The sequence below is a fragment of the Grammomys surdaster genome, unplaced genomic scaffold, assembly GCF_004785775.1.
Source record: "Grammomys surdaster isolate TR1022 unplaced genomic scaffold, NIH_TR_1.0 126035, whole genome shotgun sequence".
Classification (NCBI taxonomy): Eukaryota; Metazoa; Chordata; class Mammalia; order Rodentia; family Muridae; genus Grammomys; species Grammomys surdaster.
Window position 1 is genome coordinate 4,476,380 of NW_021620848.1, and position 27,696 is coordinate 4,504,075.

The following is a 27,696-nucleotide window of genomic DNA, read 5'->3' on the forward strand; positions in this document are numbered from 1 at the left end:
AGCCAATCCTGGCTATTTACTTTTAGAGAAAAGATTTGAGAGGATAGTTTTCAGCTGACATTCATTCTTAAGCCAAGAAAAAGGCCAGGTTCAAAACTAAGTCTTTTAGTTAGGAGAGATGACAGAGGTTCTGGTTAGTCAACAAAATGTTGGGACTGGGTATTAGGTCTATCTTGTACCTTACTGATAACAAATTGGTATAGTTATGCTCTAATTGTATTTTGAGAGAAAAGTTTTATTTTAACAGGAAGAGTGATCTGTAGGAGGAGCTAAGGTGGGAGGAGTAAGGAGAAGAAGAGGAGGAGTAAGGAGAGGAAGAGGAGAATGAGAGGAGAAGCCAAGAGATTGTGGGGGGGGGGGACATGGAGGCGGATGTTTGTGTGTCTCTGCCAGTCAAAGACAGTTGGTATATCTAGGTTGGGTATTGGGTTATACTTCTGATTGCATGGGCATCTTGTTATTGAGCATTATCAAACTTATAAAGCCTTTGATTAACATTTTTTAAACAAGTTACTAATAAAAAAAAGGATGAGGAGGGAGGGTGATGGAATACATGTGACAGGAAATCAGATGAGGAAACTAGCTGGAGGAAGAAAGGGAAGGGGCAGAGGGAAACAAATCAGAACTCTAATGACACATGTATGAGGATGCTATAATAAAACCCAGTACTTTGTATGTTAACTTAAAATATTAATAACGAAAAAAAAGCAAGAAGGAGGAGGGGGGATAGGATCGAGGGTGCCTGGGGGAGGGATGGGGAAAGGGGATGACATCTGAAATGTAAATACAATATCCAATAAAAAAAATTTCAAAAACAAAAAAAATGGATTAAATAAGTAGGGTAAAGAAATACAGGCAGGCCAATTTCAAATAACTTGTGTATGTACTGTGTCCTCAAGGAAGGAGAGGGTAATCCTCCACTACTCAAGCATGGACACACTTCCTTTGGAGGACTGAAATACAGTATGGAATGAGAGCTGGATTCAAAGAGTAACTACGCAGGGGAGAAACCCAGAAACCTGGTCTCACAAAGACAACCAAGATCAGTATTATCAGTGGTGAGTCATTCTGCTAGCAGGCACTCCTCGTGTTACAAAAATGGCTTTTACTTTATATCTTTAAAATTCGTAACTTCATGAGAAAAATACCAGACAATTTCTTGAAGGACACTGTACAAAATTATAACCACCACACAGTTCATGTTCCTTTCTTTTGGGAGCCAACTCCTAGCCGAAAGCGGCTATCATCTTTGCAGCCATCTCAGGCCATATACCCTGACAAGAGACTTGTTTTCAACAGCCCGCAACGACTGAGCACACTCTGATAAACATCTTGTTTTTCTCACATATCTTGTTTTGCTGTTTAGTGCCGCCAGCTGCAAGGCGCACGTGGTCTCCTCACTGCTAGCTAGGTGCATGTGATATCCACGATGCAAGGCACATGACATAGTGCCTTCAGCTGTGCTTGTCCACGAGGGCAAGGCACGTGGTAAAGGGTATAAATACCCAGGATTTCCTTCCAATAAACGAGACTTGATCAGACTCCCTGTCTTGTCTCCATTCTTCGCATGTCCATCCCCACTCTCTCTCTTGCTAGGCCCTGACCCGCGGACCGGAGCAGCAGAACGGGGCCGTTACAAAGTGGTCCCCAGAACGTGAGGCAGCTTGGGCGGCTACACCTTTCATTAGTACATGTGACTAAAGCAAAATCTAGATGCTAGGTGGGCTCATTTCTAGTGATTCTTCCTTAGCTCTATCATGATGCTTGATATGTGGCGGTGGTACTAGGAGAAAGGCTCCTTTAAAAGTTTGTGGATTAAAATTTAAGGAAGTTATAGTAAGTGGTATTTCCTTGTTCCCACATCAAAACTGTTTTTGTTTTCAAATTACAGTGGTACTGACTTCTGTAATCTCTATGGATGTCTGTTTTTATACCTTACTGTGAGAACAGGGCATCTGGGTAACTTCTCAAGATTAATAAGGTTCTGGGAACTAGAGGAAGTGCTTTGAATACATACACTGTGTAAACTCACACTGGAAAATAGAAAGCTAAGAATGGCAGGAAGAAAAAGAAAGTAACCAAACAAAGAAATTGCAGTGGAAGGTTGCCATGAGAAGTAACAAGTAAGGGGATTGTACTTTCCAAGTAGTTTGTTGCCCAGATCAAAAGTTCTCAAGAATAATGTTATCAACGCCATAAAACTGTACGTAACACTTCATAAAATAGAAAAGTAGCCTACTCAAACACATTATTTATCCATGAGACAGGGTCTCACTAGATAGCTCAGGCAGGCCTCCGCTTTCTGGGTCCTGAGATTGCAGGTATGTGTCAATCATACCTTGTCCATGTCCTATCTCTAAAATGTAATTTTATCAATAAAATATATTATACTGGTTGCATAGCCTTGTTTTATTGTTGTTTTTGGAGTGTGTGTGCTCACGCATGTGTTTTTGTTAGTACAGGTAAAGCATGTGGCCCAGCACACAGTGTGGAAGTCAGGACAACTTTCTAGTCAGTGCATTCATTACTGCTATCACTGTAAACTTTGACCTAGATGCTCTGAGATCTGTGTGCTGATTCTCCTGTCTTTACCTCTCTCCCACCTCACCACAGAAGTGGTAGGATTACAGATGATTCCATCTACTTCTAAAAGCAGATCTGAGGATCTAACTCAGGCTGTCAGGCTTGTGTGCCTATCTAAAGCCTTAGCTTTTACCTGCTAAGCTATTTCCTCAATCTGCAGCTCCTTTTTTAGAAAGTGAACTATAGTTACAATTCATTCTAAAAAATATATTTTAAAAATTCTCTATATAAGTTGATGGGATAAAAGCTCAAAGAGAAAAATAAAATTTAGGTGGTACTGAAGACAGACAGCTTCATTCTGTGGACTTCCCGAGTATCTTCTCATTTGTACTTTTGCTGTATGTTTAGAAGCAAGGCTGACCAGCTGGGACTACAGCTCAGTGATACAGCACCTGCCTTGCTGACTGAGAGAACAAAATTAAAAATGAAACAAAGATGTTGTAATATTTGGGCAATATAAAAAAAATCTAAAATATTTTGAAGTTGAATTTCAATCATATATATTGTATCTAATAGCTTTTCTAGTTTGATGAAATTGAAAAATAATAAAGAAAAACTAATAGTTGTAACAGCTTTATCTGTTAACGTCTTAATTCTATACCTGCATTAAGGGATATATCGTAAGAATTCTAATAAAATAAAAAGAAGTTATGTACAGTAATCATATGAAGTAAGTACTTAGATAAAAATTGTCAATGTTTATACAAAAGTAGGAAAACAAACCCAAAACTTATGCCTTTCCCTAATAACATGCGCTCTTCTATTGCTGTGATAAACACCACGACCAAAAGCAATTTGGGGAGAAAAAGAGTTAAGACATTGCAATCACAATCCATCAAAGAGGGGAAGACAGGGTGGGAACCTGGAGGCAGGAGCTGAAACAGAGCCCATCAAGGAATGCTACTTGTGGCTTGTTCATACTTAGCCTACTTTCTTGTACTACCTATAACCAGAATCTGCACTGCCTGCAGTGGCCTGGGCCTTCCTACATCAATCATCAATGAAAAAAATACCCCTACAGATCTGCCTACACTCTATATGGAAGCATAGTCTCAACTGAGGTTTCCTCTTCACAGATCACTGTAGCTTGTGTCAAGTTGGCAAAAACAAAAACTACTAGTATAGCTAGTACAATGCTTTTCGTGTCTGGTTGGTTGGTTGATTTTCAAGCAGGATTTCTCTTTGTAACCTGGAATTCACTCTGTAGACCAGATTGGTCTCAAACTCAGATCTGCCTGCCTCTGCCTCCCGAGTATGGACCATGTGGAAGTTTTAAAACATACAAACAAAAGTGGTTAAAATCTCACCATGTGGTTTGTGTACACATTATCAGGGGAGTACATGAAAAGACTAGGCATTATCTGTTTTAAAAAATCCATTAAAAAAAATTTAGTGTACTTGGATTGCAGAGATGGCTCAGTGGTTAAAAGCACTGGCTGCTCTTACAGAGTCCCTGGGCTCCATTTTCAGTACTCACAAGCATACGTAACTTCAGTTTCAGGGTAAATGACACTCTCCTCTGGCCTCTGAAAGCATTGCATACACATGGTCCACATATTTACATGCAGATTAAAATATCTATACACACAAAGTTAAAAACAAATCCGTATTCTTTTTAAGTATTTTGAATTTTACTCTTTGATTTGGCCTGACTACAGGCAGATATACTTTTATTTTACTTATTTTAAAACTTTAAAATACACACAAAAATTTTATTTGATGAAAGCATACACTGGAAAACATAAGATAGGTGTGGGAGCGACGGCTCAGCAGTTAAGAACACTTGCTGCTATCCAGAAGACCTAGGTTTAACTCCCAGCTCCCATAGGACAGCTCACACCTGCCTGTAACTCCAGTCCCAGGGCATCTGACAGCCTCACACAGTCATACATGGAGGCAGAACACCAATGCACATGAAATAAAAAAAAAAATACTTTTTTAAAAGTATAAAATATAAAATCTATATAAATGTAACTTAGAAAAATAAAAATTTTCACATAAATATATTTATGGAAATTGCCAAGAAATTAATAATACTTTAACAATAAGAACCTGCCATGTAATGGCAGTCAGAAAACACCATAGTTGCTGGGCAGTGGTGGCGCACGCCTTTAATCCCAGCACTTGGGAGGCAGAGGCAGGTGGATTTCTGAGTTCGAGGCCAGCCAGGGCTACATAGAGAAACCCTGTCTCGAAAAAAAACCTAAACAAACAAACAAACAAACAAACACCACAGTTTAGAAGTGAACATTTTAAATTTCATTAAATCATAATTACTGAAAAGTTTTTAGGCTATAATTATCTTAGTCTTCACTGTACCATCTCACTGAATTATGGTTCCAGGATGCTTTGAGACTGTTGGAAGTAAAGAAGTGAGGGCAAGAGCGACAGAAGGAGAGAGAAAGGGGAAGAAAGGAGAGAGGGAAGGGAGGGACAAAATGTAGCACTGGTTACAACCCTTTACATTTGTAGTGGTGGGGACACTAACTACCACACCACTGAATGTCCTTGTCAAAGCTGTCTTCTAAGAATTATAAGCAGTTTCTATTCCATGGAGAGTGAACCAGTGTCTATTATCTTTTCAATGTCAAAACATGAATCCTAGAAATAGACATTAATAATGATCTCATTTAATAACAATACAAAACTAAAAAACAAAACAAACACCTCCATGACTGATTTGAGCTTTCAAGAACTCAGTACGCACATTATGTATCTGTGAAAATACAAGATTACTGGTCCCTCATGGCTGTCACAATTGCTCTTCGAGTCCTTACTTGCTTTTTCACTAGGAACCACGGGATTTCTGTCCTATAGCGCTGTTCTTCCATACCATTGCAAGAGAAGAGATTTGGGTAGAGAACAAAGTTGTTGGATTTTCATGGAAAATAAATGTGTTAGTAGAGATTGCTTTTCACATCTATTAGGAAAACTGCTTCCAGAGGGAGGTTGGGGTGGGGGTGGGGGGGGCATGATGACAGTAAAACTGCCACCAATTTAAAGTTAACAGCACAATTTAAAAACCGAACCAAAGAAGGGAGACTGAATTACACATATTTAAATATATGAAATACTATAAAGGCACCCAGTAGTTAATGTTTTAAAGGTTTCCCTTCCAAAGCTCAATTACATAAAACACAGAGCAGCCTAGAAATACATTTCCATGATAATAGAACATATAGGTAACTGGAGGTACTAAAATCAGGCCACCCCGTGGATTCTGGAGTTGTTCTACAAGGACAACAGTACAATGGATGGGACTTAAACTCTGTAGTAGGCAGCTTTGTTTTATGTGTGCCTCTGTTGTTTTGATTTAGTTTTCACAACCCTGGGCAGTACACTTACCTCAGCTAGATCCTGCAGTATTTCTAACCATCTGATTATAAGCCTAGCCTATTTGCCTGGGTTTATAAGAAGAAACACTATGTGGAAGAAAGTGGGAGGGACAAGGCCTAGTACATCAGTGCTAACCCTTCCTGCCAGATTTGAGGTAGACATTGTTGGCAGAGAAACCAAAAGAAAAAATGAGTTTGGCAAGTTGTGTTGATTGGGACTTATGCCTGGTCTGGAGAGAAGAAAGAGGTCTGTAATCAGACAGTAAGCAATTCAGAAATCTATTTATAAAATCTAATATAAAGTATGCTACCAATATCATACTTTATTACCATCAAACTAATTTATAAGGAAGAGAAGACAGAAACACTGACACTTCAAATACAAATGATAGAATTTCTTTTCTTTTAACCTATGAATCATACTGATCTAAACACTGTAGTGCTCAAGAAGAAATATTTGTGCTGGTTAGATTTATTTTGTTTTAAACCAGTCCTCAAGGTAGAGATCCACTTCAGATTTTCTATTACTATCTCATTTAGTGAGTTCTTCCTTTTCAAGACAATTACAGTAAACTTCAAATGCCTCTGCCTCTTCATTTCCATTCTTAACATCCAATAAAGCAAACAACTCTCCCAAATATGGAACATAAAAGACAACCATGTAATGTGACCAGTCTTAACTATAAAAACTATGCTCAGCAAGCCTGTGGTAGAACTATCTGCTCAAGAACCACTTTTAATCTGTATGTATAGTTAAAACTGCACCAACTGGATGAATATGTAAGCATTATCCAGACGCTATGGATCTATCTATGATAGACAATGTAAGAGGAAAGTGGCTGACTTCAGAAAAGACAGCTCTGTATTTAATAAAATAATGGACCGCTGTCACATTGATTCAAACCAAATATGGCATTATAATGCCTTTCTTTCTAAAAATAAGTCTAAGTCCCATGTGACGTGCAGCCCTTTAGCTATGCCCATTTCCTTTCAGGGCTCAAGTTTCCCACAGGAGAACTGGCCAATGTTTGGGAAAACTGCCTGAAATCATGTATAGATAAGGCATAAATGCTAACAGTGTGGTCAACCTTTTCCTGCTAGGCTATTGTTGATTCTCCTGCATAGCAACACATCTGGAGAACCCAAGGACCAGGCAATCTAAAAACTGTTACTGACAAAATGAACAGGCAGAGAATAATTCTGAGTAAAAAGGTGGTGGTGTTAGTAAGGGTGGCAAGTTATGAGTTAAATCAGAAGGCACAAAATTATGTTGAAAGTCATATTGTAAACAAATGTTTCTGGTAACTAAATACTTCTAAACACTTATTTCAATTTCATTTCTATCACCAAATAAACTGCACATCAAATAAGTACTCTCCTAGTAAGGTTAACAGCTTAGTATTGCTTGCTGTATTATTGTTGGATGTATATGCTTAAAATTTTACAGAGTATCACATGTTAAGAACAAAAGGGCCTGGTATGGTGCTGTCAACTTGAACTCCAGTACTCAGGAGTTAAAGAGAGGAAAGTGGGTCTTTATGAGCCCTGGGCTTTCATGGTCTATGCAGTGAACTTCAGGTAAGCTAGTTATAAAGTTATAAAGTTAGTTATAAAGTTATAAAGTTAGTTATAAAGTTAGAGTTATAAAGTGAGACCCCCATCTCAATCAGTCAAACAACTATCACCAACAACAAAGTAACTAAAAAACTTGCTGCCAAGCCTGATGCCAAGTTCAATTCTTAGAGCCCACACAGTAGAAAAGGAGAACGGGCTCCTCCAGCTGCTCTCTGACCTCTATACTCCTGCTACTCCCCACAAATGCACACAAAATAAATAAAAACAGTTATCAGACAGTGCATAGTACATTATACAAAACCCAAGTCAATTCTTATATTCCTCAAGTTATATTTTTATATAATCTAATCCATTTGATTAGAATTACTAAAATGGTTCTCTTTTAAACATTCAATAAATTCTCAACTTTATTTCAAAAAGTTCATTTCTTCTGGAAATAATGTCTTAAGTCAGAGATTTCAGAGTGCAGTCAAAGCTTTGCAGCTGTGAAACAGCCGTCTTTGAGATAAATGTTCACAGAACATCTCCAAACTTCCAGATAGCATTCAGAATTCAGGAAGAGGTCTACATTTTTTTGCTGAAAAAATTAATCTTGAAAGAATTGTCAAGAGACAACTATTTAAATAATTAAAGGCTATCTTGCTTCATTGCTCTAAAGCTATTCACCATACATGGAGCTTTGGCTAGGTAGGCTTGTTGTAATCTCTGGGGACTCATGTGGCTCTGCTTCCTGGCTCTGGGGTTACAGATGCAGTACGAGTCCCAGACTTTCTGTGGTGCTGAGGACCCACACCCATGTCCTCATGCTTGTGCAGTAAAAGTACGTTACTCACCAAACCATCTATCTTTCTAGCCCCAACCTCATTTTTAAAATGAGTCTATGCACTGACTTCTATGGAAACCCACTTGATACACATCTCTACCACCTGCACATTTTAAAAATGAGACCTGCTTATACATGTCACCCTCAAGCCTCCTTAGTTCTAACTATAAGCCCCAGAATTTCCCAGTGAAGTACACCTACACAGTGAATATACAAGTCAATGTTTCCAAACAGGCAGCATTAATCCTAATGCACTCTCTAAGCCAAGAAGAAATACCTAAGGCTTCAGTATAGAGGGACTGCAGATCATCGGGAGAAGACTTCAGGGATATGAGTGTGTGCTGTTTCTAGCAATAAGTCTATCATTGCAAGACTATAATCATAGTAATTTACGAAAAAATAATGTTTTATTTTTAACCTGCAAAGGGTTTTCTCACATCAAACATTGTTTGGTAAATTACGGATAAATTTACTAGGGTCTTACTGACCTTTGTGTTTCCTTAATCTTGCCCAGCTGGATATTCTCTACATCAACATTATGCCTGGAAGGAGTAGAGTAAGGAGGGCAGAAGAGTGTAGACTTATAGAAAAACCCTCTCCCAGATTCTATGCACTGACTTCTATGGAAACCCACTTGATACACATCTCTACCACCTGCACATTCCAGGCAACATTTTGTATTCTCTCACCACCTCTGTCTGTCTCAGCTCAGGAAATATATCTATCCCTACACAGACATCTGTTTTAATGCATTACTTCTCATGATATAAAAAGAATGCTTTTCAATATCTGTTGTAGTCTCTCAATGAAAATTAAACATTAAAAACCTGGAGGGAGCCACACAAAGAACATATCATAGTAGGCTAGGAACCAAAAGGCCTTAATCACTCTAAAACCCCCCACAATTCCCATTTGAACACACTGACCTTGCCAGTCTTTCTGGGAGAAGGATGTACGATGTGTAACAGGAAACTGCTCCTTAAAGGCTACAGGTAAGGTGGTACTAGCCACACACACTTCCTATAAACCAGCAGCTAGTTATCTCCTGTCTAACTTCACTTTTGCTGAACACAGTTTATGTTCTTCATTACAAACAATCCTCCCTTATAAGTCAGAGGACACAGTTTACAATCACACACACACGAACACGCACACTCATGCTCCTCAAAGGTAATCTTCCTTTTTACAGTTGGTTGTCTTTCTTAACTCTGAAAGGAATGCTTAACTGCTATTTTGTTGGCTCTTCTGTTTTTGACATTACCTATAGATTTCTATGGTATGGGAGAAGATACTGCGGCTCTGTCCACTCACAAGTCTACATTCACATTTTTTTTTCTTTTTTGAGACAGGGTTTCACTGTGTAGCCCTGGCTGTCCTGGAACTCACTCTGTAGACCAGGCTGGCCTCGAACTCAGAAATCCACCTGCCTCTGCCTCCCAAGTGCTGGGATTAAAGGCGTGCGCCACCACTGCCTGGCCATCCACAATTCTTTCTCCCTAATTCTCAATAGTTTTGCTACCAATTTTGGCTAAGTCAATATAATTTATAATGAATCAGAGTATATTTATAATTCTACTCCTTTACCTTTTATTTCTTTTCATAAACTGTCCTATTTTCCTTTCTCTTAGTTTTCTCTGTATCTAAGTATACTATGCAAATATCAATGTATAATTCAAAGTCTGAAAGAGTCTTAAACCCAGGTGTATATACCTCAGTGATAATGATAGCATTGTCATTGATGATACATAGCTCAGTAATAATGTATAGCTCTCTTTAGAATGTCTGAGGCTCCCTTGTATCCACAATGCCACAGATAAACCAACTCCAACATCCACTCCTTAAGAATAGACCTCCGGCTGATAGGCCTTTTTTCCGGCTTATTTTTCACCAGGTACTACATAATTCACCTTAACAGCCTCTTCTCCAAGGTTTTCCCTTTTTGTGGGAATTCTTCCTCCCTGGAGACATTTTCCTAGATTTTACATATTTCTCCTTTCTCATTCTGAGGAAGTAATTTTTCAGCAACTCTCTAAGAATGTATGCAAGGCTGGTGAATATATTCAAATACAACACATGTCATAAAGTGGGTTTATTTTATCCTCACATTTGAGTAATAGTTAACTGGACATAAAATTCTGGCTCCCTTCCTCATACCAAGCTTTTAGGACTTTTCACTATCCTCAGTGTTTTGATATTTTTCAATATCACCATGTCAATACTTTCACCAAGTCGTCTCCTTATGTCTGCACTGGGCCTTAATGTTACCACTCCTTGTTATTCTTCCATCGTTAACTGAGCCTGTTTTTCTCTTTATCTACTATCCTGTCTCTGCCTCTCTCATTTTACTAGCTATCCCTACTTAACCTTTATTTTTTAGCTCGTCTGATGTTTAAAAATATCTTTTGCACTTGAATTTCAGACCTTTTTGTTTGTTTTAAACAGTACTTTATTCTACAATAATGAATGCAAATTCTTTTCAGGTTGCATCAGTTGGACTTTAATTTTGAGGATTCCTTAGGGAGCCCACATCTTCGTTTGTTTTGGCCTCTGATTACTTTTGTAATATTAAAGGAGAAGCAACCAGGCACAAGTGCATACCTAAAGCCCCAGTTACTGTAGTAGTCCCAGGAGCCTAAGGCAGAAATTCAAGGGCAGTCTGGGTAACATAGGACAACCTGTTGTCAGAAAATATATGGCAAAAAAATATATATATATGTGTGTGTGTATACATATATGCATATGTTTATGTGTGTATGTATATGTATGTGCATGTGTGTATATATTTTACACACACACACACACATACACACATACACACACACACACACACACACACACAGGCACATATTAGCAAAGTGGCCCAGTTGGTAAAGTGCTTTTATTTACTCTGTAAAAGTTCCTAACTATGAAAGCTTCTAACCTGTCTAAGCCTAAACATTCCTGACCAACAAAAGAAGAAAATTAAAAACAAATACTCGTTAAGTTGCCCTGGGAAGTAAATGAAGTAACCACCTGGACACTGCTGTCAGAAAGGCCTGGGTTATAATCAAGATCCTCCACTTAGAAGCTGTGTATATTTAAGCCTCTGCTTCCTAATTTAAGAAAGGTTAAAAATAATCGCTTGCTCATACCTGTTGGGCACATACAATGCGTTGGGCAGATTGAATAAGGTGTTCATGAAATTCTCCTAAAACCCAACAGCCTGAAGTTTACATGTATATTGTTGCTTATACTCCTTATGTCTGTATTTAGGCACATGTGTAGCTGTACATGTCCAGGTGATGGCTCATTCAAACTAAGTTCCAACTCTTTGCAAAAGCAATGCAAAATACTAGAAGAGGGCAACAAGTGAGGAGCAGATGTCTGAATTCTGATCACAACACATGGGAGCAGCTGGGCTCAGATCCCATGTAAAATGTCAGAATAAGAACAATTACTTCTAGTCGTTTACTGCCCCCTTTTCTTTCTTACATATGGCCTTATATCCTATCTGCTATTTCACCAGTGCCCAAATGATACTATTAATTCCCTAAGAGATCCCATATACTTAGCTTTTCAAAATAGACACTGTGTCAAGACAAGTTGCCTTTGTACATGAAGCAAACTAAATGAAATTGGCTGCTCTTTGGATCACCACAAAACAGAAAGCTATAAAATGAAGAAATACAATTCAATGACATAAAATCATCTTAAAAGAAGAGCATGACTTGCAAGGGGTCTGATGAGATGACAGATGAACTCAGATGAAAGCAACACAGTGCTCAACAGAGCACAGGCGGTCAGCACTGGCTGCAGATTCTTCCTGTGTCTGAATGGCAAGGCTTCTGCAATCACAACGTGGATCCCTTACATCACAGAACAGCCTTATAAACTTCCATCTCCACCAGGCAACCATCTGCACAAGGTGTGCTTAATGATATACTTACAGAAATAGACTGCCATTATGTGAACTTACCCTAAATAAAAGACAGACCATGTGTCTCATAAAGATGCCTTGATACATTCCTGCAGGTGGGGGTTGTCTGTGAGGTCCCTTGAAAACCTAATTACAGACTTTTCATACAAAACATCTCAAGACTGTAAGACAGAGATGATACCTCACTGGAAATGCCCTCTTCTGGATACAAAAAAACCCCAATGTCAGGAAAGAAGACAGAGCTAGAAAACTGTTATTTTATTGCTTACTAAGACTTCTGCTCTGGAACAGGTTCTGTATTAAGACTCTGGGGATGCAGCTATCAGGGGGTACTGTCCCTTGCATTCACTAAATTTTCAGAAGATAAAAGGAAGTAAAACAAGTCATCATATGGTCCTCAGGGGTTGCTAAATAGCATGGAGTAGTGATCTAGCATTAAGCCTCCACAATCCAAATGTACGGAAGCACACCATAACATATAGCTTAAATGTGAAACAATGGCAGATACATACAAGAGTAATCACTTTTATTCATGAAGCATTTTATGGTACACCCACATTTGTTATCTGATTCAGTTCTATGGGAGCCCTATGGAGCCCTATGAACGATAAAAGAACTTTTAGCATCTTTTTCTCTCCTACTTTACTAGCCAGCTAATTAGGTTTCTACATTCTCAGTTCAAAGTTCACTGTTACTGTGTCAGATGTCCTTTTATCACCCAAATTTTTAAAGACATGCCAGTGACTCACTTTCAGTCAGTCATAAGAAATAGCTTGTAAAATCACTTGTAAAATCTATATCAATAATATGTATCAACACTATGTATAGTTTAGTATGTTTACATTTGATTTTTCTTCAACCTGAAACAGGAAAATTATGCAAAACTACATTATTCTATGACTTACAGGCTTCAAAAAAAAAATCTTACAATGCTACAATTTTCACATCATGAAATGTCTCCCAAACTGATCATATAACAATAAACTCTGATTTGCCAATAACTTATTTCACAGATCTTTTTAATACAGAAGCACATGGTCCTGGTTAACAAAATGAAGACATTTCCTACAAAGTCACTGCACATTTTTCAAATGAATCTTTGAAAAGCTAAGAAATCATTCCACCACTGGAGCCTGTAGACCTTCCATTTCACTCAAGGAGATGGACAGTTCATTTATAGTTCAAGTTTCTCCAATCCTAAAAATATTAAACTATTTAAGTACAAAGGAAAAGTCAGTATAAAAGACTCAAATAGAATTTATCAAGCAATACTGCTAAAAGAAAAATCTGCCCAAAATAGGACTCTGAGTAAGAAGAAATGAGCTTGTGAATATTTCTAGTACCCATTTGGGCTACTCTGCTCTCCCTGAGGTGGGCACTGGCTCACATACAACTACTTCACTTTTAAGAGGCACAAACACATTCACTGAAATCACCGTATAAAAACACAATTCATTTACAAAGTAAACAATTAGTATGAGCTTACTTCAAACTTTACTATTAATTTTATACTATTTCTAAAAGCATATGTGTATTTTGATACTAGTGACACACCACAGAGTTAAACGAGCTGTCTGAGGTATTTGCATCTAAAAATATGTATTTTTTCTGACTCTGAACTAGTCAGATTGGTATTCAAACAAAATATCAAATGTTGCATTAAATGTGGCAGAGTAAAAAGATTAAACACCAACTTTCTGAATCTATCATGTAGAGAACTGCCCCTTCCCCAAGACTGTGTAACTATGCCCTTCATCTCTTCTTACCCAGCAAACTGAAAATAAAATGGTCATGCAAACAGTGAATAGAGAAACAGAATTGATTCCTTAAGCCTTAACATTTACACAGCACAATGAAGATGAGACCATCCGAAAAGACATCTGTTAGTACCTAGGTTCTGTGAGGGTCTATCTGGATGTTTTCCTTTATCTTAGTTTCTTCTTTAGTTTGTGCTTCAAAAAAGCAATATAAATTCTACTTTGAAAAAATGTTTTTAATAAAACCAGAACTTAATACTAGTAAAACTAGGCAACTGTTTTTTTTTAAAAAAAAATCTTATTTAAAAAGCTGTGTTTAGATTAAGCTTGGTTAGATGTCACCAGAACAATTTTCTTTTTCAGTTACAAAATGGAGCCCTAGAACAACAATAAAAACAAACAAACAAACAAACAAAACAAACAATGAAAAGGACCTAACTCCACTCCAAGAGTAAAGTCTGCTCTCTTGCTGCAGTTTGAATAAAGACTTTCTCCAAGATTCCCATGTTTGCTGAACTAAAAATTCATAAGCATAATGCTAACATGAAAAGATTAAACTTCCTAGCATGTATGAAAAAGAAAGCTGGTATGGTGGCACATCTGTAATTCCAGCACTTGGGAGGGGGAAGAAGAACTAGGGGAGGCCAGCATGGGCTACAGAGACTACTTCTCAGAAGACAATGAAACACATCCTAACCAAATCTATAGAGCTAACCTTTCAGCTGTGCAATGCAAGGCTGAAATGTATTACAAACTGTTTTTCAGAATCCAGGAGAAAACATTTTCTCCTTAAAGCAAAAATCCAACAAAGCTATTTCTAACCCTGCATTTTCAGCATGAGTTCTAAATTCTGAAACAGCACAGTCAAAGTTGCTAATACTACATATACAGAACAAGCAAGAATCTATTTTTGTTTTCCAGTGTTTTGAGACAGGATCTCATTATGTAGCTCTGGGTGTTCTAAAACTCCCTATGTAGAGCAGCTGACCTTGAACTCACAGAGATCCACCTGAGTCTAGAACTTGGAATCTGAAGCTTAAATGTTCTTATAATTCTTAGTCACTTAAAAAACTTAAAGCAGAACACATCTGGGGTTAAAATAAAATCAATGTCTAAAACATAAAATCAAAATTGGCTGGAAGTTGGGAATGGTGGATCTTTAATCCCAGCAGAGACAGGTGGATTTCTGCAAGTTCAAGGCAAGTCTGGTCTAGATAGTGAGTTTTAGGAAAGTCAGGGATACACAGCAAACAGAACAAATAAATTCTGCTGTGGATATACAAGTAAAAATTACTTGCCTTGCTTGCAAAGGTGTAATACCAGAATGGAGTGTGTGTGTTTTCTGCCTGTCTGTCTGTGTGTACCTGTTTGTCTGTGCGTGTCTGTGTTTTTAAAAAGAAGTCTTTTAACATCAGAGTGAAAAGTCAAAGCATATATGCCTGTTTTATAAAATATTTGTGTCCTTTTTTGGATTTGGAAATCCAGTTTTACCAGCAACCCCTGGGTTTCCTCCACTGTCCATTTCATTAAATATAACTATTATATGCACACTACAACCTCTAGCTAAAGGCAGTGGCCAATTAATGTTCCTGACAATAAAAATGAAAACTAGCACAAAGTAGAGGGGATTCTGACACTAGCTGCCAACAGCCCTCTCTCCTTTTAGATAATTCTCTTGGTTTCAAGACAGTCACTTTTAAAAGGTTAACACTACATATGAACACACAACATTCTAATTCTAAACAATACAATTTTATACATTTGCTAATGCTTTGGAAAAATAAAATCAAACCAGAAGGGTGAGGCAAGAACTATATGTCAAAGGATTTTTCCAAAAGGAGGATAGCAGGAAGGAGACTTGGTCCAACTAGAGTCCCCTTTCTCCCCTTCCAGGAGACCTCCTTAAGAGGGTCCAAAAAATGCTTTCTAAAATGAACTGATGACTGTGATGGTAGCTGACTGTTTAGAAGGCAGAGAGTTTACTCTGACCCTAGACTGACTGTTGTCAGTAGACTCAGTTCTTATCAAAAACTTTAGATTAGAACAGAAAACACTACAGTACTTTAAAAAAAGTTTTTCACATTACAGCTATCCATCTATTACTTATTTAGATTAAATACACTGTTATTAAAAAAAAACCCAACTTAGTGTACATAGTCTCAATATTTACAGAGACCTGGGGAGAGGACTGTAATGTCACTTCTGCACACATGCTCACAATGCTCAGAAGCGTGGCTCTCATACATTGTGTGGCTTCACTGCACAGCTGCTTCATTTCAAAACTCTATAGTGTTCAGTGCTTCATCCTATGGAGATTTCTCTTAAGAGGCAAGAAAAAAATCTAAAATGAAAGCTGGAACCTGCAGTACAGTTAAATTTTGGCACAAATAAAATCCTCGCTAGTTCATCAATATACTTTAATACTTCCTGTTAGAAGATACCAATTGCAAATAAATTCTAACTTGCATGAAAGAATCCATAAAGGGGCAAGAAAATGGTTATTTTTTTTTAAACATGCTGATGCTTTTCACACTCAGATTCAAGCACGCCAGTGGGGAGAGGTGTCAACTATGGCTTTACTCCTTTTGAATCTGAGAACCGTGGTCACTTCCATGACATTTCAAAAACTGGATCAAGAGTGATTGTTTTTTTCATGATCCTGATTCTTCTAATTTTAAATCTCATTTAGGAAACAACGTGTGCAAACTATGAAGGTTATCTGGATAGTCTGTAGCTGCTCCTACATCTCTAGTGAACTGGGAGCACAGAGATGGAAGGGAAAAACTGAACCAAAGCCATCCTTTCTCCTTGAAAACAGAGTGACTGAATATATGAGTCCCCTCAGATATGAGATCCATTAGGGAGTCCTTTGCTCCTAACTATTTAAGGGTCCTTGGGTGTGGTGTGACTTGCACAAGAAGTACACACAGACCCTGAAAGGCCCTTTAGTCCTTGTTGGAAAACACTGTTGGAGAGACTGTAAATGATACAGTTGCAGAAACTGTTACTAATAGCAAGCCAGGTAGTCAGGAAGGATGCAAGGCGGCTGCTGCAGCCAGTAGAACTCTCCAGCAAGAAGTAGATGATGTACGGCAACCAGAGGACATAAAACACACTGGTGATTCTGAATAGGACCATGGCATAGCGCTTATCTGGACAGGTCTGGGCTTCCCCAGTTTCCCCATTCTGGTTGCTGAATCGGGCTTGCCTTTCGCTGATTTCTTTTGTGTGCTGCTGGCAGATTCGGAAGATGTTGAAATACGTGAAGCAGACAATGAGGGCAGCTGGGGCATACAGCATCATCACGATGAACAATGTGAAGTAGGAGTTGGTGTGCCAGGACTCTGCACACCACTGAAATACATCTCCATGATATCCTGGTTTACCCCAGTGGAAGAAGGAAGGCAGGAAGACCAGGGTGGAATACAGCCAAATCAGAAAAATACAGAGGCGTAGTCTCCAGGGAGTAACCAGGGTATTATAGGTTAAAGGCTTAGTGATGGCAATATATCTATCAATGCTGATACAGGCCAGAGAAGCCATAGAGATGCTCTTCAGAACTGACACTACGAAACCAAATACTTGGCAAGTCACAGCCTCCTCCATCGGAAGAGGGTAGTAGACGAGTGATAAAGAAGGGACCAGGCAGCTTACCCCAACCAAGAGGTCAGCATATGCCATTGTCTGGATAAAATAACTTGTAGAATGATGGTTCAACAGAGGTGCACAGTGAAACACAAAAATCACAATGATGTTGCCAGAAATAATCAATACAGTTAGAAAGACAATAATCAGCACCTCCAAAAGACAGAACCTGACAGTTTCCAAGTAGCCCAGTGCCAGAAGACAGAAAGGATGGCTGCTCTGATTACCATCCCAGGTGGAGTTCATCTCGTGCTCGGGAACTGGCTCTCACTTCATGCTGCCACCTGGCTGCTGTCACAGTTCTTAGGAGCAGCTACTGTCATCTCAGTGACAAAGTCAGGGAGCCCTAGTCACCAGCTTCCTGGGGTTGCTGCTGTGGTGGGTATACTGCCTGCTGTACAATTTCCCTTTAAATTCTTCCTGGAATAGGGAGAGCCAACAGCAGTTGTCTGGCCAGTCCCAGACGCAGGCATACTACCAGGTTCACCATACACATAGCAAGGAAGTAAGGCAAACTGGGGACAGTGTCTTCAGGCCAAGTGAGGGTGGGAGAGGGGCAGAGGGAGGAAGATTAGGAGCTTCAGCAGGAGTTGTAATGAGTCTCCTCTGAACGGCTGATAGAAGAAAAGGAGAGAGTATTTTACATTTTGCATTCCACATCCTAGACAAAGAACCTAGCTAGCTCTGACTGCCAGCATCCCTCCCACTTCACCCAAAGCAGCCCCCTCCATAAAGGGCCCTTACTCCAGAGGAGCAGCAACACCATGCTGCATAAAGATCAACATAAAGAAAAGAAATTACAAACCCTCATTTTCTTTTATTTAACCTGTTGTAGGAGAAATCTCCTTATGGTAATCCTGAAATCATTTGGCTACATTATCACTGATAAAAATTAACCAAGATTAATTTTCTCCATTAAATACAATGTACTATTTTATCTCTGCAAACACCTTAATACAATTTATCTGCTTAGCTCTATTTCAGAATGTTACCTGTGATTCTGGATGCTGAAATCCAAACAAAAGCCACAATACATCCTTAGCAGAAAGCCTTGCAATGCAGGAATGTGCGTGAAAGCCTGCCTACTGCAGAACTAAGGCACAGAGGGAGGGGTTAACGGAGTAGGAGGAGAAGCACAGAGAAGGGGCTTGGGAAAAGGAAGAAAGGGAGGCAGGGAAGGAAAACACATGTGCTCGAGCACACACACTCTAGCATCTTGGACAACTCATTAGCACTCATTCCCAGAGAGGAGCTTCCCGACTGCACAGTGGGTACTGACTTGGTATGCCCATAGTACAGTGTTGAAAGCTGTTTCCTCGTCGGTCTGGAATCTCCCTCGTAGGTAGTAGGTAAATGAGTAGAATTCAGATTGCCAGTAAGAAAAATTGGCAGAGATAGGGATGGAGAGAGTGAGGGAAAGAAAGGAGGGGGGTGGGAAGAGAGGGAGGAGTCAGGATTTGGGCTGAAGCACAGTATGGGGAGGGGTGTTGGGGGGAGGTCCTATTTTTGTATATCATTTTCCCAAGAACAAAGAACAATGTCATACAAAGGAAGGGTGTTAACAGTACATGGCAACAGAGGAATTCTAATTCAGCTGTACAGGAAGTTATAGCTGAAAGATAATATTCAGCCTCAATTTTCTTTTATCATTTATTGGATATTGGCTAATATTAGGAAATGGTGCTATCCTGTCTCTCCCTCAGTTTAGTTAGGGGGTCCACTTGAGTGGAGTGACAGACTGAGGCAGCACACAGATATTCAGGTACAAGTCTTTGCATTTTACAATGCAATCTTGTTTCTACTTATATAAAACAATACAAATTGAAATAACCTTTTTTTTGGATGTCATAAATGGTGTTTTTCAGTAACTGGGTGCTGTGGGAATGGCATAATTTTGCCTGAATAAAGCCTCACACTCTCAGTCAAGTAAAAGAAAACAAATGCTGGCAACTATAATAATTCCAGGAAAAAATAATCACTTGGACAAAGCACTATTTGATCCAACTTGTATTTTCATTTATTTATTTATACATTTATACATGCTTTCTTACAGTGGGCGAAGGATGCTCACAATCACAGTTCAGTGAAGTGTGAACACTTTACTTCAGGAAAGTAAGGACCTCAGAAACATGTTCAAGGAGACTAGTAATAGTATGTGACAGGCCTCAGCAGAGACGTGCAGCACAGAAGGGACAGCCTCCTGCTTCAGAGCTTTTTGTATTTAAATCCCTGTCACTCACAGATAACTTGAGGTACTGTGGTTCCTGTTCTTACCTCTCCCAGTCCCTTCCATACTCATTTACTAGCACAAGGTATGCTGAGGGTTCTACCTCTGAGCATCTTACACAGTACAGCAGTCTCCTGATCTGCAATTTTATATTCCATTATCTTAGCACAGCTGTATTCTGAAAACACTGAATGGAAAAACCCTACAGTTTGAGACAACCAACATTCACATAACATCATAACACATACTGTTATTGCTATTTTATGATTATCTATTATTTTTAACCTCTCCCTATGCCTACTTTGTAAGTTATACTTTATTTAAGGTAAGGAATAAAACTAATTACAGGTCTGGCACTACCAGTACCCCAATTCATGGCCCTCTTATCTTTTGCCAGGTTTCACTGAAACCAAAATAATATTCTAAAACTAAAACAATAAATAAGTAAATTAACTAGGCACTAGCTTACACTTAATATGACTATGAATTATCCCCGTTAATACTAATAATCAGAAGCAAGGTTCTATTATCACATTTTATGCCTAGGGATATTAAATTGCCCAACAAAAACAGGTAGAAAACAATGAAGCTAGTAGGATTTGAAGTAAGACAACCTGCCTTTTGTCTGACTCACAAAATCATGTTACATGCTATTTTAAAATTTTCACTTATTTATTTATTTAATTTTATTTTTGAGGCAGAGTCTCACTATATACAGCAGGCTGTTCTCAAACTCATAGAAACTGGCTTGCCTCTGCACTAACATGCTCTGTTGTGTTACATTGTTTTTAAACCTAAGTGTATGGCTTTAGTTGGGACTGGAACCACAACTGAATACTAGAACACTTGCCTTGTATGTATAAAAGCCAGTACTGAAAAAACAAAGTATAAAATAAACATGAAATAAAATGATTTAACTTTTTTTTCTCTGCTACACAAAACCATTAACATGTCACTTTCTAAGATTTGGCCCCTACTGGCTTCCAGCCTCACCCCAGTCTCACTTTGGAATCACCCAGCATTTCTCACACTTGAACTGAACTCTTTCCCAGTGCCTCCGGCATTACACTCCCACACTCTACCCAGACTACAAACCTCCAGGGTGACTTCAGAAGACAAGACCTTTTAGAAAGCTTAGGTGAGAAACCTTCAATGCCATATGAATTCAGTGGTTATGTACTTTCTTCCAAAACTCTGATGAACTTTTATTTGTTTATTTATTTTTTAGTTGACTGAAACAGAGATAATACTTTAAAAAAAAAAGAATAACACAAGCCAAATAGAATAAAAATTCTGTTTTTAGGTTTCAAGAGCTTTGAAATGAAGCTGTAACAACTGGGTATGCACTCCTATTCTTGAAATTCACGACCTAGAAGCAAGTGTTAAAAATCTTGCAATAGTCTAAGGTTTCAGAACACTTCAATTTGCATATCATGGTGGTTTAACTGATAAGTCAACGTAATCCAAACCAAATCAGACCAAAACAACCCAAAACCACCACCACCACCACTAACTACCACAACGAAACAGAAAACACTAAATCAGAAACAGTTCTGATCTCAAGCTTTTAGATAGGGTTATTCAGTCTGTATCAGGATATAAAACTTCTGTGGGTTAAACAAAATGAAACAAAACACAATCAAAAAACCAATCCAATACTAACAACTTCAAAATGGTTAAGACAATATATTCTTGGAATGCAGGAAACCTTGGAACTTCTTAGCCAGATTTGACACGCATAAACTCAAACAAAGATATGTGGAGGAGGTCACATTGCCTGACAGGTTTAATTTCCTGTTGCCTTATAATAAGGTCATGTCTAGCAGCACCTGTAATTCCTACTAATGTTAATGAGGCATCCCCAGCATCCTGGCCACTGACAAAAATGTACACTTACCTTGATAGCCCCTACTCACCCCTCAAAGGTTTAAATACCCTTTGTTCCCCCCACTAAAATGAGATGACTCACTGAAACTGCCTGAGAGTCAGTTCTCACGGTGCTGGCCTGAGGTTTCTTTTGTTCCTGGCTGTTCTGGCATCCTCTCCCAGGGTCTATGATCACAGGCTGATCATGCTGATATGACAGGGAGGCAGAGCCTGAATGACGTCTTAGTATCCAAGGAAAATTGGTTACAGGACATCTATTGGATATAAAATTCATGGATGCTAAATCCCTTATATAAAGTGATGCAGCAGGGAAATGGGGAATATGGTAGAATGCTTGCCTACCGTGACCACGATCCTGGGTTCAATCTCCAGCACTGGGGTGGAAGAAGTATCTATAGACAACACTCCTGTATACATCAACCCTTTGTAAATTACTTACAATACATAATACAAAGTAAATGTCAAGCAAATATTTGTTAGATTTATTATTTGGGAAATAATGATAAAAAAGAAAAGTTGATAGATCTCTATCACTGATGGTTAAATCTGTGGATATAGAATCCAAAAATATAGAAACCATCTTTGTTTGATATTCCAATGGCTGGTCCAAGGTGAAGAACCTCATTTGAGTTTATAAATGGAAGAGTGAGAACACTGAGTTAGTGCTCAGGCTTCCTAACTCCATGTGGTTCCTGCTGAACAGACAACCTTTCATTGCTGAGTGAAAGGAAACAATCTGCTCAGTGATGACAATGTCATTGGTGCATTCTATTTCTAAACTTGTGAGATGTGGCTGGGCCTTCATGGCTTCAACTGCACAAGCAATTTAGAGATAAAATACTAGTAACATACAAGTGCTGCTAGTTTAGGGTCTGGATGTGAGTTTGTAACTGTAGCAAGGCCTTACACTTGGCATTAAAGCTCAGCACAGAAAGGGAGTCACACACTGTGAGAAGGAGCACGTCAGGGTGTGTGGCTAACCTACTAGTCTCTCATTCACTATAAAATGAATTTACTGTACAGGCACTTTTCCTATAAATTTTAAAAACTAAACATTAAATCAAAAGGAACAGAAAGAGGTACTGATATAAAATAAAGATATTAAAAACATAGCCCAAGACAGAAGGCACTGAGGAAGGTTTTGGAAGCTGCAAATTGGAAAGTGTCTTCTTTTCCTTTCATGCCCAACTCCAGCTGACATGTTACCAGACTCAAACAGTTGTTGTAATGAGACAACAAGCAGTGAGGCGGGCTGAGGGAATCACTTCCTGAGACCAGAAGGGATCTTTAAGTCCTTGCTCTGGTGTGGTAGTTTAATCCCAGAACTTGGGAAGTAGAAACAGGTGGATTTCTGTAAGGCCAGCCTGGTCTACAGGTCAAGTTTCAGGCTAGCCAAGACTACATACTAAGACTCTGCCTCAAGAAATCAAAAAACCTTAAGGACATATTTTATACAACGGATTCCATGCTGCCACCCCCCCCCCCCCAAAAAAAAAGCCTTGGTAACATTTAACATTTCTTTCTTTTTTTTTTTTTTATTTTTTTTTTCTTTCTCTTTTTTTTTTTTTTTGAAGCTTTATTACTTTATGCAGAGTGGAGATTGAGATAGGGAGCCCAGGCTAAGACTAGCTTTAAAACTTACCATGTAGCTAAGGATGAACTTTAATTGCTCCTGCCTCTATGTCCCTAGTGCTGGGATTACAGGAGTGAGCCATCAATACATGGCTCAAGATTTTATAAGTACAAAGAACACACTCTAAAACAATCATAGAAGTACAATAAATATCTAATTCAGGGTCACAATCTCTTGTTATTATCAAGCTTTACGCACTGGGTACAACTGTGTATGCTAAACTTTTGGTAGGTCTTGAGTTTTTATGTAACCAGACAATAGCACAAGAAGAGCTTGCACCAAAGATTTTGTTTTTGGTTTGTTTGTTTTGTTTTTGACTGGAGGGGTGCAGGGGGAGGGGGAGTGAGAGTTCCAAAACAGAGTTTCTCTGTGTAGCCCTAGCTGCTCTTGAACTCAAGAGATTACCCTGACTCTGCCTCTGGAGTGCTGGGATTAAACACATGCGGCACCAGTGCCCAGTGATTCTTACCTTTTATAAGAAAGAACTTTTTGACTACAGTACTTTTGTTTTGTAGGTATGTGAGCACGTATGAATTATATGTAATGACATTATTACATATAACATTTTCATATACATATTCATCCTCCCATTATCCTTTCTTATTCCCTGCTCCTATTCCTGTTGACTTCTTTCCTCTTCTCCACTACTATGGCCTTTCTACTTTTATATATTTTTTCTTCTTGTAAACCAACAAATTAAGTTTGGGTCACTTACAAGAGCACGAGTGAAGGGTTATTTTCAGGAGGTGGGCCATGTGCAAGTAGCTGCATCACTGAAGAAAACACGTCTCCCCCACAGTGATCTCTAAGTGCTATAGATACAAGGAGGTGTAGGACCTTGTCTCCTGCCTACCTGATGGAATGAGTTCACAAGGTCATCATCATGTGCAAGTCTTGGGCAGATGGTCCAACTCTCAGTTCAAGCGCTACATTGTGCCTGGAAACCACTGTACTCCATCCCTTCCCTCTGGCTCCTAGATCCTTTCCACCCTCCTCTGCTGCAGTGTTTCCTGAGCCCTGGAGGGGGGGGGGTGATACAAATAGACTCTTTCCTGGAACATGTCTCAAAAGCTGTACACCAGATAAAAAGACACCCAATTGTTCTACCACTCGTTTATGACTCCCACTGTGTTTTGTCAGACATATTCAACAAAGGACCTTCAACTATTCTTGAGATAGTCTTCCTAGGCCTACAATTCTGTTTATGTTGCACATAACATTTTCTTTTGAAGATCATATCTCCCTTCTGTATGTTGTTCTCCTATAAAATTATTTCAACAGTTTCAAAAGATAATATAATAACTCAATAAAATTTAAAATATTTTCTTTACAAAGATTTTACTTCTTTCTCTTATCAAAAATTCTCAGGATGGACAGAGTGGTTAAAGGAACCTAGGCCTGAGAACCTAAGTGTGGCCCTTGGAGAATGAACCCTTAACTGTTTTCCTCTGCCCACACATGTACAAGGGCACTAGAATGCCCACATACTCACACAAAATAAATCAAATGAATCTGTATCTTCATAATCCAGGTTTCAAATTTACCTATTACCTATCAGAGAAGCTGCTTCCTAGCAGATAAACTCCCATAATTTTTAGAAGACTAAAACTAAAACCAGTAATATGGGTACAAAAGGCACAAGTGCTGGCTAACTTTGTAGGAAACCATTTTACATGTTTGTATACTATATATGTTTGAAACTTTGAAGAATGCCTTAACTTGAGCATACTATGAAAATAAGGGTTTTCACTTTAGAGGAATGAACTAGATTAAATGTAAGGCTGCAGACTATTTTCTTATTAAGTGTAGAAACTAAAAGAAAGCCTTCTTTATCGAAAGCATTTTTTAAGGAAAATAAATCTATAGCTGGGTGTGGTGGCTCATGTTTACAATGCCAGCACTTTAGAGCCTCAGGAAAGAAAACTGCTACAGGTCCAAGGCTAATCTTGACTGCACCTTGAGCTCTAGATAGTCCAGGGACCCTTTTAAAAAGCCAAACACACAAAGAGCTGGGCTTAGTGGCGTACATCTTTAATCTCAGTGCTTGGTAGGCATAAAAAGGTGAATCTCTGAGTTCCTGGTCTACAGAATGAGTTCCAGGACAGCCAGGGCTATCTACACAGAGAAACCCTGTCTCAAAAACCACAAAAATTAAGAAAAATAAGAAAAAAAAAAAACCAAGCAAACAAAAACTCACCCCAACAAAATGAAACACTGTAATCACTGCATTGCATAAATGCCCTGGCTCAAAACGTTAATCATTAATCAAGACGGGAAGGACATTTCCCACCACTGAGATAAACTCAACTGAGGAAGTAAACTTTGTGCATTCATCTCTGTGCCAAAAGAAAAAGATATCTTTAGACTATACTTATTTAAGATAAAGTATAAAAGATTTGACCATTCACTCTAAACTTTATAACCTCTCTGACCTTTGTGATGAGAATTCGGTACTTTTCTACCAAGTGATCGTTGTTGTGGCAGCCTGCTAGCAGCTGCCAGACTTCTCCACGAAGAGCTTCAGGAACACCACTTCTCACTAAGGATGACAACTGCTTTGGTCTCACACTCAAGTTGAGATGCCTAAAAATAAAGCCGTAATTCATTACTTTGGCAAAGGAAGAGGCTCTGAAAGATTCTTTAATGAAAATAAAATGGTTTACAAAGATATCAGAAGGTAATACAGTAATAATAAAAAATAAAGTATTAACATGGCACCTATAAACCACTGTGTCTAAGTATCATTAAAGCATTATCTAAAAAAGAACTAGAAGCTAGGAAGTGGTGGTACATGCTTTTAATTCCAGGACTTGGGAGGCAGAAACAGGTAAATCTCTGAGTTTGAGGCTAGCCTGGTCTACAGGGTGAGTTCCAAGACAGCCAGGACTACACACAGAGAAACCCTGTTGGAAAAAACCAACCAATCAACCAAACAAACAAAAAGTAACTGGAAACTGCAGGGACCTTTTTGGTTACAGCTCATGTACAAGTTAGAACAAAACTAAAATTAGATGCTGGAGAAATGCTTTGCTGCTCCCACAGAGACTGTCACTTGGCTTACAAATGTGTAACTTCAGTTCTCCCTTCTGTCCATCTCTACCTTGCACACAAATGACAAATGGCAAAAACACACATACACATGAAAAAAATAAATAAAAATAGATCCTCAAAAAATTACAATTAATGGGCATAAAGAAACAGCAGCAACTATGAACTGCATATTTATATATTCTAAGTTACAATATTTCAGGTATGTTTTCAGCAGATTTTATGTCTCTTCAAGTAACAGCTTGAATATATGTGCTAGCTAAGAACATTCTTACTGAAACAATAATACAAGTTACAAAAGCCTTGGGTTTCAGATTTCATGTATAAAATAAACAAAATAAAGCCTGTCTTCAACACTGGCGTGATCTCAGTGCTTTGTGTCTTAAACTGACCCTATCATAAAGGCAGTTGTTATGTCCATAATGCAGAGAGATCAAGGAGGCTGGTCAGTTCACTGAAGGTGTGGGTAATCCTTAGACACGTCACAGCTCCTCTGTGACTAGGAAACCACCATTAATGAGTCACTAAAGCAGGATCCTGACCCAGAAAGGCTCCTGTGATGATCACATTGAAGCACAAGTCACTAATTAAAAAACCACCAGTACATTATAAATATGTCTGAGACTTTTCACATCACCCAAATTCTGAGAATAATACAATGTGTATTTAAAAATTGCTCATCACTTGTTCTATGATTCTGTACCCTGATGTAAGAGATAAGGGCAATTCATATAAATTTTTCCTTGCTTGTGTGCATATATGTAGAGTTGCCAGCAAAAAATAGTATTAGTCTTTATGCTACTAATTAAAGGTTTAAAATACTATGGCCTTGGGACAAATAAACTTTAACTGACACACAATTATGTGTCCTTTTCCAATTATTATTTATGATTGTTTTTATTTTCAATAGTTGTGACAGACTATTCTTGGCCCACAAAGTCTTAAATATTTGCTATTTGACTCTTCACAGAAAAAATTGCATAAATATTTGCATAAAAATAAACATAAGACTAGTAAAATTTCTTTCAGAAGAATTTTAGCCATCGACAATATTAACTCTACATATAACTAGCATACTATTTTATACTGAGCACATTAGTGCTCCTATTTTCCAAGGGTCACATTCAAATGAACCTGGAGAATGACACATAGAAACCAGTGCCGTTATTAAAATCTACATGGGGGGGCTAGAGAGATGGCTGAATAGTTAAGGGCACATACTGTTCTTCCTGAGGACCCAACTTCAATTCCCAGCATCCATATCAGG

General features: G+C 38.5%; 2 protein-coding genes across 3 annotated transcripts in view; both read right to left on the bottom strand.

The window, feature by feature from the left end:
- The window catches only part of Rabgap1 (RAB GTPase activating protein 1), a 125,369-nt gene that overhangs the window by 40,933 nt on the left and 56,740 nt on the right, over nt 1–27,696 (bottom strand). For both annotated transcript variants that reach the window (XM_028754651.1, XM_028754650.1), the window contains exon 13: nt 25,814–25,964. In XM_028754651.1, coding sequence (XP_028610484.1) covers nt 25,814–25,964 — 151 coding nt within the window. The remainder of the gene's footprint in view (nt 1–25,813; nt 25,965–27,696) is intronic.
- Gpr21 (G protein-coupled receptor 21) lies at nt 16,873–17,880 on the bottom strand. The gene has a single exon (XM_028754655.1). It carries the CDS (start codon nt 17,878–17,880, stop codon nt 16,873–16,875), a length of 1,008 nt encoding a protein of 335 aa, XP_028610488.1.

Bases quoted from the DNA above. Each gene is read 5' to 3' on its own strand.
- Gpr21 (XM_028754655.1), bottom strand. From the start codon at position 17,880: ATGAACTCCACCTGGGATGGTAATCAGAGCAGCCATCCTTTCTGTCTT.